Source organism: Ursus arctos, unplaced genomic scaffold (genome assembly GCF_023065955.2).
Source record: "Ursus arctos isolate Adak ecotype North America unplaced genomic scaffold, UrsArc2.0 scaffold_7, whole genome shotgun sequence".
In the NCBI taxonomy this organism is placed as follows: domain Eukaryota; kingdom Metazoa; phylum Chordata; class Mammalia; order Carnivora; family Ursidae; genus Ursus; species Ursus arctos.
In genome coordinates this window covers 39,227,030-39,242,930 of record NW_026623089.1, presented here as the reverse complement: position 1 = coordinate 39,242,930, position 15,901 = coordinate 39,227,030, and the positions used below count along the sequence as shown (strand labels likewise).

The window sequence follows — 15,901 nt, the reverse complement described above, 5'->3', positions numbered from 1 at the left end:
ATTCATACGTAACGTGAACAATGGGCACCCATGACTGAATTCGTAGTTTGCAATCTTCATCTTTCTCTGCCTGCTCTAGTCATACACTCACGAGGCTGTGTCTTACCGCCTTTTGGACATCACATGTGCTTGCTGGAATTTATAAATTTGGCTTTTGGGAGTTATAACAATAAATTAGAATTAAATCTGGCTAGGGGCATAAAATCCTTTCAATGTTCCATTAGTTTGTCATGAACTCAGAATTTCACATCAAGATTTTCTTCTGGATATTTTGAATAATTTAGCTTGATGTCACAGATACAGTGACTATTTTTTCCCCCAAAATGGCACCTTTTTCTAGTATTCTGTATTTGAGATTGAAAAAGTCTTCTAATAACAATTCCAAAATGTTCTGCACTCAAAACTGAGGTTTTAAATGAAATCAGCTTTTTCTATAAAAAAAAAAATCAAATGTGAGCACAAATGATATTGTTCCATGAGATTACAAAAATAAAATAGAGTAAAAAAGTTAAAAAAAAATTTCCCAGCAGTGCAATGATCCCAACAACGAAGGGCCCAATAAAAGCAGCAAATCCGCTGAGCTGAGCTGGAAAACAAGCTACCTCTCTGAAGGGACATTCCCTGCAGACACACAGGGGTGGGCCTTCCCACAGCGGGGCCTCTCCAGGACCCCCAGGAGCAGGATGAGCCCGTGCCACCCGGTAGGGTCACTCTCGCAGCTGGACCGGCAGGACCTTCAGGCCTCCCTCTGGACTCAGCCAACTTCCTTTTTTTTTTTTTTTTTTTAACTGGGCCAACTTCTGGCCCGGCTTCCCTCTCCGCCACCTGTTCCCTTCCATCAGAAGATTCTAAGACTCGTGCCCCTGTCCCCACAACTCCTTGCACACTGCCTGTCGGCACTCCATAAATGCATGAGGAATGAAGAGGCACGTGGAAGACTGCGACACACTATGACTGCATCAATGACGCAGTGAACAGGGGACCACAGTCCTGAGGTGGTCTCAAAGCACAAGGTCCCATCGTCCTCCTACAGCGGGGTGAGGCAGGCTCCCGCTGCAGCGCTGTGGAGTAGGGTCCCCACCGTCTCCTCAAGGGACTTGCTCATGACTGCCTAAGGTGCTACCAGTCTTAAAAGACCCCTGGAGTCTTTTAAGCAAAATCTTTTGAGTACAATCAGGGCCTCCAGCAATTTCCACTGGCCTCAGACACAGCTGAGAAGCATCCAGCCTGGTGGCTGTCTGTGGTCAGTGCCAGGCAGCAGAGGGCCTGGGAGGTGACAGCCTTGTGACAGAGTTAACAGTCCCTAACTCATCACCTCCACTTGGGGGGGGGGGCGGGGCCCGCCTCACCTCCCTGACTCTGCTTCGCTCTTTCCACAGGGCCTGCCGCCTGCTCTCTCCGGACTGGAGGAAATTCATGAAACCAAATGACTTCTGTTTCCCCTCCTCTCATCCCTTCCGAAGCTCAGCATCTATTCTCCCCTCCAGTCAACATACATAACTCCCCGTGACAATAATGGGATATATGCATGTGTACCGAGGGGAGCATAGAATTTTTATCTCTGTAAAAATGGTACTAGCGTGGTACCAGCAAAGTTTGTGTTTTTTTCCCAAGGCTTTTACTTGGGGCGATATATTGTACATGTGGTTGTGGGTTTTTTTCTTCTTTTTAATTTTAAATCGAGATTATGAACATATTTTATGCAGGTTAATATATCCTTTTCATGTAAAATTTAACTGAAACCAGTTCTAGCCCATTAACGACAACAAGAGAAATTCTCTGGCTTATTATAAACATCCTTCAAGAAACCTGAAATGCGTGTCCTCTGGAAATAATTTTGCTGGGATTTGGGTTATTATTAAAATCCTCTCAGAATTCTATCACTGGCGCCTTTAATGTGCCTCCAAGCCCTGTTCTGCTACGGATCAGAGAGAAACTTCTGGTCTGGGCAGGATATTCTCGAGAGTGAAACGGGGCCGGGGAAAGGGGCTTCTTCCCTGAGACCAGGAAAACGCCAGACAAGGCGAGGCATCTGGGTCCTGCGCTGACCACTCAGTGGAAGGCCGTTCCTAAGACAGGTTCCCGCTCAGCTCTGATGGCATGAACCGCATCCTCTGTGTCCATTCGGAGTGCTCCGATCTTCAGAATCCATGAGAGGAGGCAGGGGCACTGCAGACTAAGCTCGAGGGAATCCCAGGTGGGCAGGTCTTGGTCACACACCCCCTACGTGTCAGAACTCTCTAGCTGTGAGAGGCCCCAGGAGATCACAGGGCAGAGCTACCCTCAGCTGACACAGGGATAAGCTGTCCAGGAAAAGTCCTCAGGAATGAAGGAAACTCACCATACCCTTTAGAAGCGGATTCTCGTGTTTAATTTTCTCTTTGTGGATAAATAAGAAAACCCACCATTCTCCCCAGTGGGCTGAACTCTTTACTAAAATGTAAAAACAGTCTTCTCCAGATGTGACCCTGACAAGACTCTGTCTTGTCGGCAGTGACCCCCCAGAGCTGGCTCCTGAGTTTGATGAGTTATTCAGAGCCACACTCTCAAGCTTTCATGTTTCTCAGATTCGCCGGGGATCTTGCTGAGTTGCAGAGTCTCATTCAGCAGGCCTAGGTGGGGTCTGAGCTTCTACTTTTCCAAGAAGCTCCCAGGTGATGCCCAGACTGCTAGTCCGTGGATGGCACTTTGAGCAGTGAGGACTCAGAGCTCCGATCACAGATCTCTGTCCTCAATCGTCCATTCACTCCACACACACTCTGCAAGTTCCAGCTCCTTGACTAGAGACACAGGGATGAGGAGCACAAGTCCTTGATTATTTTTAAACTAGTGCTAATGTAAAACTTCTGTGCATTGAAGGACACAATCGAGAAAGGGAAAAGGCCACCTACAGAATGAGTGAAAATATTTGCAAATTATATATCTGGGAAGAGGTTAATATCCAGAATATATAAAGAGCTTCTACAACTCAACAACAACAACAACAACAACAACAACAAACAACCTGATTTAAAAAAAAACAGGGGGAAGACTTGAACCCACATTTCTCCAAAGAAGATGTACAAATGGCCAACAAGAACATAAAAAAGATGTTCGACATCACTAATTGTTAGGGCACTGCAAATGAAAACCACCAGGAGATACCATCTCACAGCCATTAAGACGGCTACTATCACAAAGACAGGAGACAGCAGTGTTGGCAAGGATGTGGAGAAATTCAATCCTTGTGCACTGTTGGTGGTAATGTAAAATGGCACAGCCGCTGTGGGAAACAGTAGGGTAGTTCCTCCAAAAATTAAAAATAGAACTACCATACAACTCAGCAATTCTACTTCTAGGTTTATATCCAAAAGAACTGAAATCAAGAACTCGAAAACATATTTGTACATCCGTGTTCACAACAGCATTATTCATAAGAGCTAACGTGGAAGCCACGTGAGTGTCTATGGACAGATGAATGGATAAGCCAACTGTGGTATATACATTCAAGGAAATATTATTCACCCTTACAAAAAAGAAAAAAAGAAAGAAAGAAATTCTGACACATGTTACAACATGGATGGTCCTTAACAATGTTATGCTAAGTGAAATCAGCCAGTCACAAAAAGAGAAATACTATGTGATTCCACTTGCCCGAGGTCCCGAGAGTCGTCAAGTTCATAAAGACAGAGAGTAGAGGGTGGGTTTCAGGGACAAGGAGAGGGGGGATTGTTTTATTTAATGAGTACAGAGCTTTGCAAGATGAAAAGAGTTTTGGAGCTTGTTTGCACAGCAATGTGAACGTACTTAACACTACTCAACTGTAAAAATGGCTAAGATGGTGAATTTGATGTCATGGGCATTTGAGCACAATTTTCAAAAAAACAGCCCCTCCTGTCTCCACCATCTAAGGCGTCTACGATGTAGAGCCTTTGTTGTCCAAGAAATGTAGAAGTTGCTCCGTAAAAAGGAACCATATGGTGCCAGGGGAGGAGAACGTCAAATCGGGCAACTAAGCATGATTTCAGTGTGGTGTGGGAAGTGCTAAAACACAGGTCAGGTGCCGTGGGGACCCCACGGAGAGGCCCTGAGGTCAGATGGATGGGGAGGCGGTGGGCATGTGAGCCAGTTGTGGCAATGAGTAGGGGGGGCAGGGACAAGACTGGGCATACTGAGAAGTAACAGTCACCACCGCACAAGCTGCGGGGAGGCCGACGGCACCTAGATTCTGGACGGGACAGCCATTCCCAGAGGCAGGGGTATCCTGGGAGGAGCAGGTAATGAGCCCCGTGTGCGCTGTGCTGAATGTGGGGGGCAGGTGGAGCCTCCAAGGGAAGGTACCATCAACAGAAGAACCAGTCTGGAACAGCCTTAAAGACCCAAGTGAGGGAACGGACGGGCTGCCACATGGCTGCGGCCCCTGTGCCAGTGGTTCCTCCCCCAGGCAATCCGCTCAAGAAGAAGGGTACCCCAGACACAGCCAACGTCCCAGAGAGGTGGAGAAGGAGAAGCTAGCCGAACCACCTGCGGAAGGGCCACAGCTGGGAAGCGGAGCAGTCAGCTGGGGTGGTGGCAGACGACCCAAATTTACCTCCAGGAACAAGGACGCCGATGCCTCAAAGGGTCAGAAATAACAGTTTCACCGAAAAGTGCCATGAGGGTGGGTGACGGGGAGCTCACTGACGCGCAGGGGCATAACTGGTGCCTGGAGAACCAGATTACCAAACTAGTGGGTAAGTGGGGCTCAAGGGGCAGAAGGGCTCCGAACGGTCGTGAGCGAGCCACAAGGTGAGTGGCAGCTCTGCGGCAGGATGAGGTGGGGCAGCAGGGGCAGGACAGAGCCGGTGGGGCCACCGGGGCACCGGGGCCAGCGGGAGGCAGCCCGCACGTGTGCGGCTCCCAGGAAGCCGTGCTTCATGCTGGAAGCGAGGGGGAGCCCGGAGAGTATTTTAAACGGGAAAACGAGGAGCTGTGGTCGGAGCTGTGTTGGAGAACAATCTCTAGGCAGCAATGTGGAGGATGGATCCGAGCGGACAGACAGGGTACCAGAGACCTGCGGGGAGACTTGCAGTAACGAAGCCGTGATGTGCCTGTGTTCTCTGTGTCTTCAGTCTGTCGCTCACAGGAGATCGTTTTCTCCTCAGAGAAGAGAGGTGGCCCGAGCCTTCCAGCTCCTGAGCACTACACCCAAGTGCCTTCGTTAGAGGTGTCCTCAGCGAGGAGGACGTGGACTCGGAGGTAGGAGTGTGCGAAAGTCCACTGAGCCCAAAGGACTGCGCTCTCTTCTCTTTTGGTCCGTGTCGGGGTGCTGACTACCGTCCTCTCAAACTCACCCTCCCTGTGGCTATTCTTGAAGCCCTGGGCTCCTGCCTCCACACCACAGAAATGGTGTCCTCTTCCTCCTCTTGGCCTCCCGATCAATGAACTGACCCGGTGCAATAAAGATCAATCAAAAGGCACTTGTGGCTTTGTCTGTTTCTTCGGAAACCAGGAAGCCAGGATGGTTTTCCTGGAAGTATCTGCGTTCGCTCCGTGGGTCCTGGGGGGGCTCTGCTGCGGGGCTGCTTAGCCCGAGGGAGGCAATGGGGGTCCCCAGAAGGCTTCAGGGGGTCTTGAGCCAGTGCCAATCCCTCTCCCCCAGCTGAAAGGAAAACTACATATTTCGAGGGCTGTGAGAGTACTCCACTGTCCCTAAAAGGAGGAGGAACCTCTGATGTAGGAGCAACGCCTCACTGTCAGTGTTGAGGGTTATTAGACAAACCGATCACATCGTCAGTCAGAGAGACCCTGCGTGATCGCACACGCCTCACTCTCCGACGAGGTCACCGTGAGAGCGACGAGGTCCCCGTGAAAGCGGGCTGCTGTGTTTGTTTTGTTAAAAAAGAGGAGGGTCAGTGTCTGTATCTTGATTATAAAATGCTTAAAATGCCTTTCTCACCTCTTTTTTTCCTCTTGAATCCTATCTTTTAAACTGTCCAACCACTCTCAGGCCCTGGCATCCATACTGCCCACGACACGCCATGCTGTCTCGGAAACATACAAAAGGATTCCCACGTTTATGCTTTGAGGGTGAAATCACAAAGAAACACGTCTGTCCTCTGGGCCTGCCGGCGTCCAGAGGGCCCACCAGGAGCGCGCATGTGCACTTCAGATGAGTGAGACAGGGACGGCGAGCCCCTAGAAGAGAAGCTGGCACACAGTAGGGACTCAGCAAACACAGATTCTCCCTTCTTGTCAAGGAATAGCTGGAGGCGGCGGGCAGCTTGGCTTCTCGGGGTGAGCATGTGCTAACGTCCCTCTGGAAAGAGGGCTGGGGGGCTCTGCAGCCCACTGACCACTCCAGGAAGCACCATTTTATGCAGATGGTGGCAAAATGGAACAGCGATAAAAATAAACACCTCAACTGGTACCAGGCCCCAAAGAGGAGATGTCTCCAAATTCCTTCCTAAAGCACCCACCAAGGCCTCTGTGAGTCAACAAGTATGTATCGACTCTAGTTTCAGCTCCCATCAAGACTTATTGATCTGAGAGCTAAATATCGACCCAATTGAGACTAAGGTCAATGTTGCCCTCCCGGGAAAATAAATCTTAATATTAACTAAAACCTGCAGACGCTAGGCCTGGTATTTTTGACTCTAAACTGCTGGTCAGACAGAGTCCCATTCAAAGTCAGCTCTTTTCTTTATTGCCTATTGTTATGGGTATAAACTGGTTTCCAAATGGTCTCGTTTCTGGAAAATTCTGGTAAGGAAAAGTTTAGGTCTTTTCATTTCGTAAACGATCCACAGATAATTCGGTATCTAGCAGCTCTTATTGGAGATACTTCCATCAAACAAAGATCCCCTCCGAAATGCATGTAACTGCCCCAAGTTACTTTCTGTGAAGATGAAGAATGTCTTGTGTTGCATCTGCGAGAGGAGCACACCAGCTCGAACGAACACACAAGCAAAGCTCAGCAACTAACACTTGTGATTAAGACCAGAAAACGCTGCTGACTCCATCTGTTTACAGGTGGCCCCAAAGTGCCTAATGAAGCATTCTGTCCCCAGAAAGTGTACAACTGATTTTTGTTTAATGGATACATGAGAGATGCCTCCCACCCCAGGCTGTGGATGAGAGGAAGTTGTCCCTTTATGACCGGTGGCACTGAGAAGGGGCTGTCCTCTGGAGCGGCAGCACCGTCTTCACGGGAAGTGGATCGCTACTCCTGTGAGTTGTAGGAACTCGGTTTTCTTAACCAGGGTGTGTGTCCTTCTATGCAAAATTGGAGATCGAGGGGGGAGCTGATTGTGAGAATTAACCATGATGACATGCAAAAAGTACTTTTTTGGCTCTCTCTCTGGGGTATATCCATGGAGTATCAGTAAATAGCTGTTTCTGTTATTACCAGGGCTAAAATTTTGGATTAGAAGCAACAGCTCTTGAACAACTCAGAGAGAAGGTAGGGTGTGAAAATTTACAAGGCATGTCCTTTTTTGAGGTTGTTGATAAATATCAGAACAAGGAGAAAAGATCTGAAAAAGATACACAGACACTCACACTCATGTGCAGTGATATGCACAGTGGAAGAAGTGAGAAAAGTTGATAGATTTAGCCTTTGTGCCCCACCGAGTTTCTAAAAGCCCACCGAATGACCAGAGAGCTATTAAAATCAGCAAACACTCTATAGCTGCATCTGAGGACAAGACAGGGGTAGTCAATACAGCAGAACTGGTGAGGAATTTTTGATGATCTGAACCAGATGCAATCACACGAAATGGAAAGTCCATTGGAACCCACAATTCACTGCAAGCAAAAGAAGGCTCTCTTTGGAAAACAGGTGAACTAGCCTCTCTGGCAGAACAGCAGGAAACATGGGTGCAAATCCAACCCATGCCAGGAGAGCCACCAGACCCAGGCTCCACCCGGAGGCAAGAACCCAAATGAGCTGGTTAAAACCTTATGTTCTGGATTCAGAAGGAGCAGAGCCAAGTCTGCATGACCTTGGGTTCCGTTCTGTACCGCACTGACTCTGCATCTCACTGTGCCCATCTGTAAAAGCAGAATGACAGCACCCACTCCATGGGACAGGTATGCAGTGTCATTAACAAATCTCCATCATGCTGGGTCCTGCTCTGGGCACGGGGGACATCGCAGCAACCAGAGCAGACAAGCTTCCTGCCTTGATGGGCTGGGCATTCTGGTAGAAGGGAGAGGCAATTAATAGATAAATATAAAGTATGTCGGGGTACCTGTCACGAGGAGTGCCATCAGAGGGTGAGCAATGTTTTACATAGGATTTCAGGAAGGCTTCTCCATCAAGGTGACATCTGCATACAGACCTTACAGGGAGTGACAAGCCACAAAGCATATCCTGGGGAGAATGTTCCAGGCAGAGTGAAATGGTGCAAAGGCCCTTCCAGAACATGCTTGGTATGTTTAAGGACTAGCAAGGAGGCCAGGGTGGCCAGAGGGGAACAAAGAAGGGAGACAATGTCAAAAATGATGTCAAAGAGGTAAGGGGAGCTAGATCTTATACGGCTGAGCTCTCCAATATGGTAGCCACTAGTCAAACGTGGCTCTTCAGCACTGAAAACGTGGCTCTGAAATGAGCTGTACATTAGGTGCAAAATATATGGTAGATTTTGAAGGCTTCGGAGAACAAAAAGCATGTAAAATATTTCATTAATAATTTCTGCATAGATTATATGTTTAAATGATAATCTTTTTGCCATATTGGGTTAAATAAACCATATTATTAAAATTGGTTTCACCTGTCTCTTTTTACTTCTTTAATGTGGCTACTAAAAATTTAAATGACATATGTGGCTTGTATGATAAAGGGCATTATAGGCCACAGTATGGAACTTGGCATTTACATTGAGCAATATGGGAAGTAAATAGAAATGCACATGAGGTGCTCCGCATATTTCTCAAAACTAGAATTTTATTCCCAAACTGCTCAGATGTAAAGGCAAATAAAGATATTTGGGAGGAAGACATTAGATTCAAGAAAGAATAATAACAAAACTAGTAAACGTTTAGTTCGAATAGCTGTTTAGAATGTAGGGATGAAGTGTAACAAAATTGGCAAGGAATGATTATTGAAATATGACATAAAGTAAAATAAAAAGGAATCTGACAAACAGATAAAACTGAATACATTCCCAAATTCCCAATGGGCCAGAGAAAAACAGGCAAAAAAAAAAAAAAAAAAAAAAAGGAAAAGTGTTTCATTTTAGCCATCCTCCTAGATGTTAACTTTCACTTTTTAACTCGCATTGCCATAATGCCAATGAGGCTAATACTTCGCATGTGCTCACTATTGGTGTATCTCCTTCTGTGAAGTGCACGTTGAAGATTTCTGCTGCTTCTGCTTCTTCTTCTTTTTTTCTTTTTTTTTTTTTTTGGTAGAGTTGTCGTTTTATTTCCTACTGATTTGTGGGTGTTCAGACATTCTGGGTAAGAATCCTCCGCGGGAGGCATGCATGCCGTCACGTTCTTCCAACCTGTGGTTTGCCTTTGCATTCTTTCCTGGTGCCTTTAAATCACAATCGACTTTCTAAATTTTAAGGTTTTTTATTTTTTTATTTTTATTTTTAGAGAGAGAGAGAGCAGGGGGCGGGGCAGAGGCAGAGGAAGAGAGAAAATCTCAAGCCAGCTCTGCACTGAGTACGGAGTCCGAAGGGGGCTCGATCCCACAACCCTGAGATCACAGCCAGAGCCAAAATCAAGCGCTGGACGTTCAACTGACCCAGCCACCCAGGCACCCCGACAATCAACATTCGAAATTTTAAGGTAATCCAAATTTTTCAATCTTTTCCTTTATGATCGGTACTTAATGAGTCTTGTTTTAGGAAGTCTTTGCCTGTGCTGAAGTTAGGGACATATGCAATCTTTAGGAAGCTTTATATTTACCTTTCCTATTTAAGTCTATGATCCTTCTCTAATTAATTTTTGTCTATGGGATAACGGATCGTTGTTTTTCATATGGATAGCCAACAGACCCATCACCCTATATTGAAAAGTAATCCCTGCCCTGCCTTGCAATGTCACTTCTGTAAAAAATCAAGTGACAATACATACGTGGATCTGTTTGGGGCTCTTTATTCTGTTCCTTTGATCTATTTATCTATCTTTGTGCTAATACTATAGTTTATCAATTATTGTAGCTTCAAGGTAAATCTTGAGAATTGGTATATAAATTCTCCACCTTGTTCTTTTCCTTCAAGCTCATCTCGGCCCTTCCCAGTACATCCACATTTAGAATAGGGCTGCCAATATCTCTCCTTCTCAGTCTCTCTCTCTCTCTCCCTCCCTCTCCGCCTGTCTGTCTCTCTGTCTCTCTGTCTCTCACACACAAATATACGACTGCTAAGCAATGTTAGTGACAAAGTAAATAACAATTAGAAACTTAAAATTTTTCATATGTGTGCACCCATACCAATACAAACTAGTGAATAAATAAAAGAGAGAAGGTGTCCAGCTCTTCCTTACAGAAGAATTTCGAGTAGTAAAAATAGAAGGATTAAGGAAAAAACAAAAGCACCATTAGTACACCATAGTAATAACTGCTACAAGCAAAATCCATGGATGAATGCTAAAATCGTGGGCAAAAGTTCAAGGAAAAACAGGCTATTGCTTAGACTTGACATATCTTCCCCGAAATAGTTATTAATTACTGTGGTGGTTAGCAGATACCCTCAAATTCTTTAATACTTCTCCTTTAGGACAGGGAGCTTCTCTCCTTCCCCTGAGTATGACTGGACTAACTGACAGGCTGCTTCTTCTTTTTTTCTTTTTTTTTTTTAGATTTTATTTATTTTTTTGTCAGAGAAAGAGAGAGCACAAGCAGAGAGAGCAGCAGGCAGAGGGAGAAGCAGGCTCCCCGCTGAGCAAGGAGCCCGATGCGGGACTTGATCCCAGGACCTGAGCCAAAGGCAGATGTTTAACCGACTGAGCCACCCAGGCGTCCCTAGTGACTGGCTTCTAACAAACAGGTCTGGAAAGGGAAAAATAGTAACTTCTTATGGAGGAAGCCTGGCATGAACAGCACCCTAACCAGGTGATCACGATTAATGCCACCATGAGTAAGACATATTGACGTCACACATCCCCAAAAACATGCGATGAGGAGGAAACATCACCTCTGTATTCCTCTCCAAAATCCAGAACCTCATCTCTACTCATCAGAAAACCTCAGAGAAAGCCAAATCAAGGGACATTGTAAACAAAAAAAATTAACTGGCTACTTTTCTTCAGAAGTGTCAAGGCCACAAAAGAAAAAGAAAGACTAGGGAATGTCACAGACTGGAGGAGACAGGACACATGACAACAGGGTGCAATGTGATATCTTGGACTGGATCCTGGAACAGGAGAAGAACATGGGTGGAAAAACGGCTGAAATCTGGCCGGAGTCTGGAGTGTGGTAAACAGCAATGTGCTGACAGTAATCTTCCTTTTGACAAAGACACTAGGACTATGGGAGATACTAACCCTAGGAGAAGCTGGGTGAAGGGCAGACAGGAACTTGCCGTGTCTTTACAACTCTTCTGTAAATCTACAGTTACGTCAAAATAAATAGCTACAACCTATTTTCTGGAAGGTTCTTCAGCAGTCTCTTCAGAGTAGTTATCAGGTAAATTTATATAAACAGGACCATATTCTATTTATACCCTCTGAAGTGTGGCTTTTTTTTTTTTTTCATCTTTTTGAAAAATAGTATTTATAATGGAACATGGTTCTCCTTGGATTTTTAAAAAGCCACTCTGGGAACCAGATGTAGAGAAAAGATGGCTCAAAAGCTGACCCAAGAAGAGAGAATGCCTTTGACTGGGGACCAAAGCACCAAGATCTTTCAGCACGTTTTGAGTCAGGAAAGGTACTCCTTGCACCTCCAGTATGTTTAAGGCTTGCGGGGACAACAACAACACAGAATACGGTTACTCACCAGGGTGACTTTCCTTTGTGGTTTCAGCAGCTTCGGTTTATGGAATGTGGCAGCTATGGGAGCTGTGGAAGCATGTCAAGGGTTTAGCTTGCATTTCCTCCAGGATTCGAAACGCCCACATAGCACGAGCATTGCAGACATACTCTGTGGAGACTCACGCACCCCTTCCTGCCCCCGTAGAAGAAGTTCGATTTCTGACCTAGACACCACTGGGTCCCCCTCCATGGACAGCAATCATACCCTAGTCTTTGGACATGTCATCCTCTCCCACCAGCAAGGTCAGTGAAACAACTCTGCATAGAACACTGCCAGCTACCAAGAGGTCAGGTGTGCAGGTGAGAACCAGGTATGTTTGGTAAAGCCTACGCCAGAAACTTCCCTGGGGCTTCATCCTAACTACATACTGACAGTTAGAGTAGTGACCGTGACCCTCACAGCAGCCCTCAGAGGTCATCAGGGAGGCGGGTCTTATTGTCCCCATTTAACAGAGGAGGAAACTGAGGCTCTTCCCCCCAATATCATGTAATGACTATTTCAATGTTTTGGAACTTGAGCTTGACCTTGAAAGTCGGGCAGACCTCACCTCCAAGGCAGGCTCTACCACTTAGCTCTCTGAGGCTCTCTTTCATCTTTCGTAAGGTAGGGTACTACGTACTCTGATTGAATGAGACGTTACAGCAGGGTTCTCTGCCCCCTTCCCTCCCCAGATCTACACTTGCCATGCCTCCCAGAATGCCCAGGCTTTCCAGCCCCTCTGTCCACCCAACATGTGTTCAGCCTGAGCGCAGGTGGCTTTCAGCACAGGACCCCAAGGATCCCTAGGGGACAGTCCTCGTACTTCCAACTACATTTCAAACTCTTTGAGGTATGAACATCTCCAAACATTGGCCACGGTAATTTTAGGAACTATCTGTAAATGGTCTCAGTTCTCCTAAGACATGAGCCGTTCTCTTCTCCAGAAACACTCATCTTCCTCACCTGTGTTGCTCTACATTACAACCGGAATCAAAGACTAACCCTCATTTTATCCCCAGAACAAATCCAAAATAAACTACATGCCCGGTTTACATCTTTAGAAAAATCAGAGAGACTTCATTGCCTTGAACGAACCAAGAAGATGTTGATACCCCTTTGTCCCACCCCACCATGTGTGAGCATGTTAATAGGTCAAGGTGAAATACATTGTGGAATCAATCTGTGCCCGTTGACCTCCCCCTCCCATCTCCCCACTAATGCCATGCTGGGCCAGTGCACCCCCCTCAGCCCCACCCCAGTGATGGAGCTTAGTTATGATCAGAACCTAGGTGGGGTTCTCCAGGCTATATAATCACCGGATGTCACAGCCTCCATCTGTCTACTCCCCCTGTCCCGATCCCACTGCAAACCCCGGACCCACTTCTAGATGAGCCATGCTGGTTCCCACATGGGTAACCGTAGGCTAGCCTCCTACCTTTGGCAGGCACGGCAGGAGGGACGTCGGCCTTCTCCTTCCGCCTCTTGCCCTTCTTGGGTTGCAGTGGGGCCAAGCTGGTCACACTGGTGACAGTCTCCCCTGAGCTATACAAGAAAAGAGTGGTGGTGAGGGCAAAAGCAGGTTTGTTGCAGGGAAAGGGAAAGGAAGCAAGAGCTTCTGTGTGCTTCCTGAGTACCTACGTAAGGTGAAGCTCTCTTACAGCCGGATGGGGATCACTCCAGGCTGATCTCCAGGGATGCCTGGGAGGTCTAGCACTGACCTGTGGCTAAGATAAGGGTGGTGAGACGAGCTGGTTGGTGATTTATAATGTGCCGTTTAACGTTCAAAGATCCCTGGAGAGATCCGGGGCCAGCTTGTCTACGCAGTTACAGATGCAGAGATTGATGGTTTATACTGGTTGCCTCAGTTACAGTCTGGCTTGGCCACATCACCAAGGGTTTTAAGATACGATTAGAAACTTCCGCTTGAGCTACCCTAAGACCAAGATTCTTTGCACGTATTTTTGTGGTTCACCATCCACAGAGCACCTGCTGTGCAAGGGAGAAAGGGCCCTGGGAGCTGCACCCGGACATCTCCAGGGGCCCCCGTGACTGGTCCTGCTTTCTTCTCCCACTGTACCTTTACTCTTAGTGGACGGTAAGTGGCTTCACCTCAGGAGGGCTGTGGGTGGTTTCAGTTATCTGGGCCTGTGTCCTCGCTGAGCTGTCAGGTTCTTTCTATCTGTCACCCAGAATGATGATACTGGTAAGCCTTATATTGCAGGTAAGAAAACCAAGACGCGAAGGTGTTAAGTGACAAAACTTACACACACAGACTGGCTTGATGGGAAACCTTGATGCTGCGTGCGGGATGGAGTCCACACGCTTCCTTGAATGGCTATCACTCTTATCTCAAATGCGTCGTAGTGGCTCCAGCAAAGGCCCCTTTCAGAGCCTCTTGTCCTGAGACACTCGTTCCAGCCAGCTAGGTACAGTTACCAAGAGAGGCTGTCTGCCTAATGCAAAAAGAATTTCTAGTAATCCATAGAACTATGACTACTGCCTAACGATCAGAATGAAGGGGGGCAGTAAACAGTTATCGCACGAGAGGAAGGCTCTTACCTATGAAAACATGCTAAGGCTCCCTCACGAAAGGAAGCCAGATTAAAACAGACTGCACTTCCTTTCTCCACATACCCGAATGACAATAATCACATCGGATGTAAAGCACTTTTTTACCAAGGATGTAGAGAATCAGGCACTCAGAAGTACGGCTGGTATGAGTGTAAACCCTTCCCAAAGGAGACTAGCTTGGCAATCAGACTAGCTTGGCAATCAGAACTATAGAGACATACACTCTGACCCGGCAATTTCACTTCCGGGAAGTTATTCTGTGGATATCCTTGCACGTGTATGAAATGTATCTGTAAGATTTGTCCTCACGGTGCAGTTGCTGACAGCAAGGGATAAGAAAGAACCCAACTGTCCCTCAGCAGGGGACTGGTTAAGGAAATGATGGTGAGTCCACAAATACACATGCGGGGTTCTCTGTAGCCGCAAAAAGGAGTAAGAAGCTATTTATGTGCTGATGAGGAAAGATACATTGCTGAGTGGAAAAGCTGGATGTTGGACAATGTACAAAATGTGCCCTTTTTGTGTAAAAATAGAGAAAAATAAAAATATATATTAGTGTTTGCATATACATGCATAAAAAAACTCTGGAAGCAGCCACAAGAATTTTTAAATAGTGGTTCCAGGGGCACCTGGGTGGCTCAGTCAGTTAAGTGTCCAACTCTTGGTTTCAGCTCAGGTCATGATCTCAGGTCATGAGATGGAGCCCCACGTCTGGCTCTACACTCAGCACAGAGTCTGCTTGGGATTCTCTGCCTCTCCCTCTGCCCCTCCCCCTATTCACCCTCTCTCTCTCTCTCTCTCTCTCTCTCTCAAATAATGAATGAATGAATGAATGAATGAATAAATAAAATTTAAAAAATAAAATAAAATAATGGTTCCTTAGAAAGGGGGTGCTGAGGAACTAAACAGATGGGAGACCAGGCAGGAAGAATTATCACTATATCGATTTTTAGTCAATTATTTAACTTTTTTTTTTTAAGATTTTATTTATTTGACAGAAAGAGAGAGAGAGAGCACAAGCAGGGGGAGCTGCAGGCAGAGCAGGCAGAGGGAGAAGCCGGCTCTCCGCTGAGCAGGGAGCCCCACGTGGGACTCCATCCCAGGCCCCTAGGATCATGAACTGAGCCGAAGGCAGATGCTTAACTGACTGAGCCACCCAGGCAGTCCAATTGTTAAACTTTTTAATTTTAATTATTAAACCATGTGATTGTATAACCATTGAAAAACAGAATCATTGCAAAACAGTAAATTAAACACAAATAAATGTCTGCATCCATTTAAGAGAAGGTAAGCTATTCTAACAGAGTCCTGGGGTTTTTTAAATGAACAAAGACTGCCTCACGCATTGTGGGAAAAATTCCAAGAATACAGATCATGCTGAGATTCCCCAAAGACGGCTTATTTTTA

At 46.4% G+C, this 15,901-nt stretch overlaps 1 protein-coding gene across 6 annotated transcripts in view; it reads right to left on the bottom strand.

The window, feature by feature from the left end:
* Window positions 1–15,901, bottom strand: part of VSTM4 (V-set and transmembrane domain containing 4) — a 98,763-nt gene that overhangs the window by 18,951 nt on the left and 63,911 nt on the right. For 3 of the 6 annotated variants that reach the window (XM_048219276.2, XM_057308807.1, XM_048219275.2), the window contains exons 6-7: window positions 13,359–13,465; window positions 11,909–11,970 (exon numbers count right to left, since the gene is read on the bottom strand). In XM_048219276.2, coding sequence (XP_048075233.1) covers window positions 11,909–11,970; window positions 13,359–13,465 — 169 coding nt within the window. Of the gene's footprint in view, window positions 1–1,357; window positions 2,888–9,205; window positions 9,500–11,908; window positions 11,971–13,358; window positions 13,466–15,901 lie in introns of those variants that run through there. The other 3 variants (XM_048219277.2, XM_057308806.1, XM_057308805.1) reach the window with 3 other exon arrangements.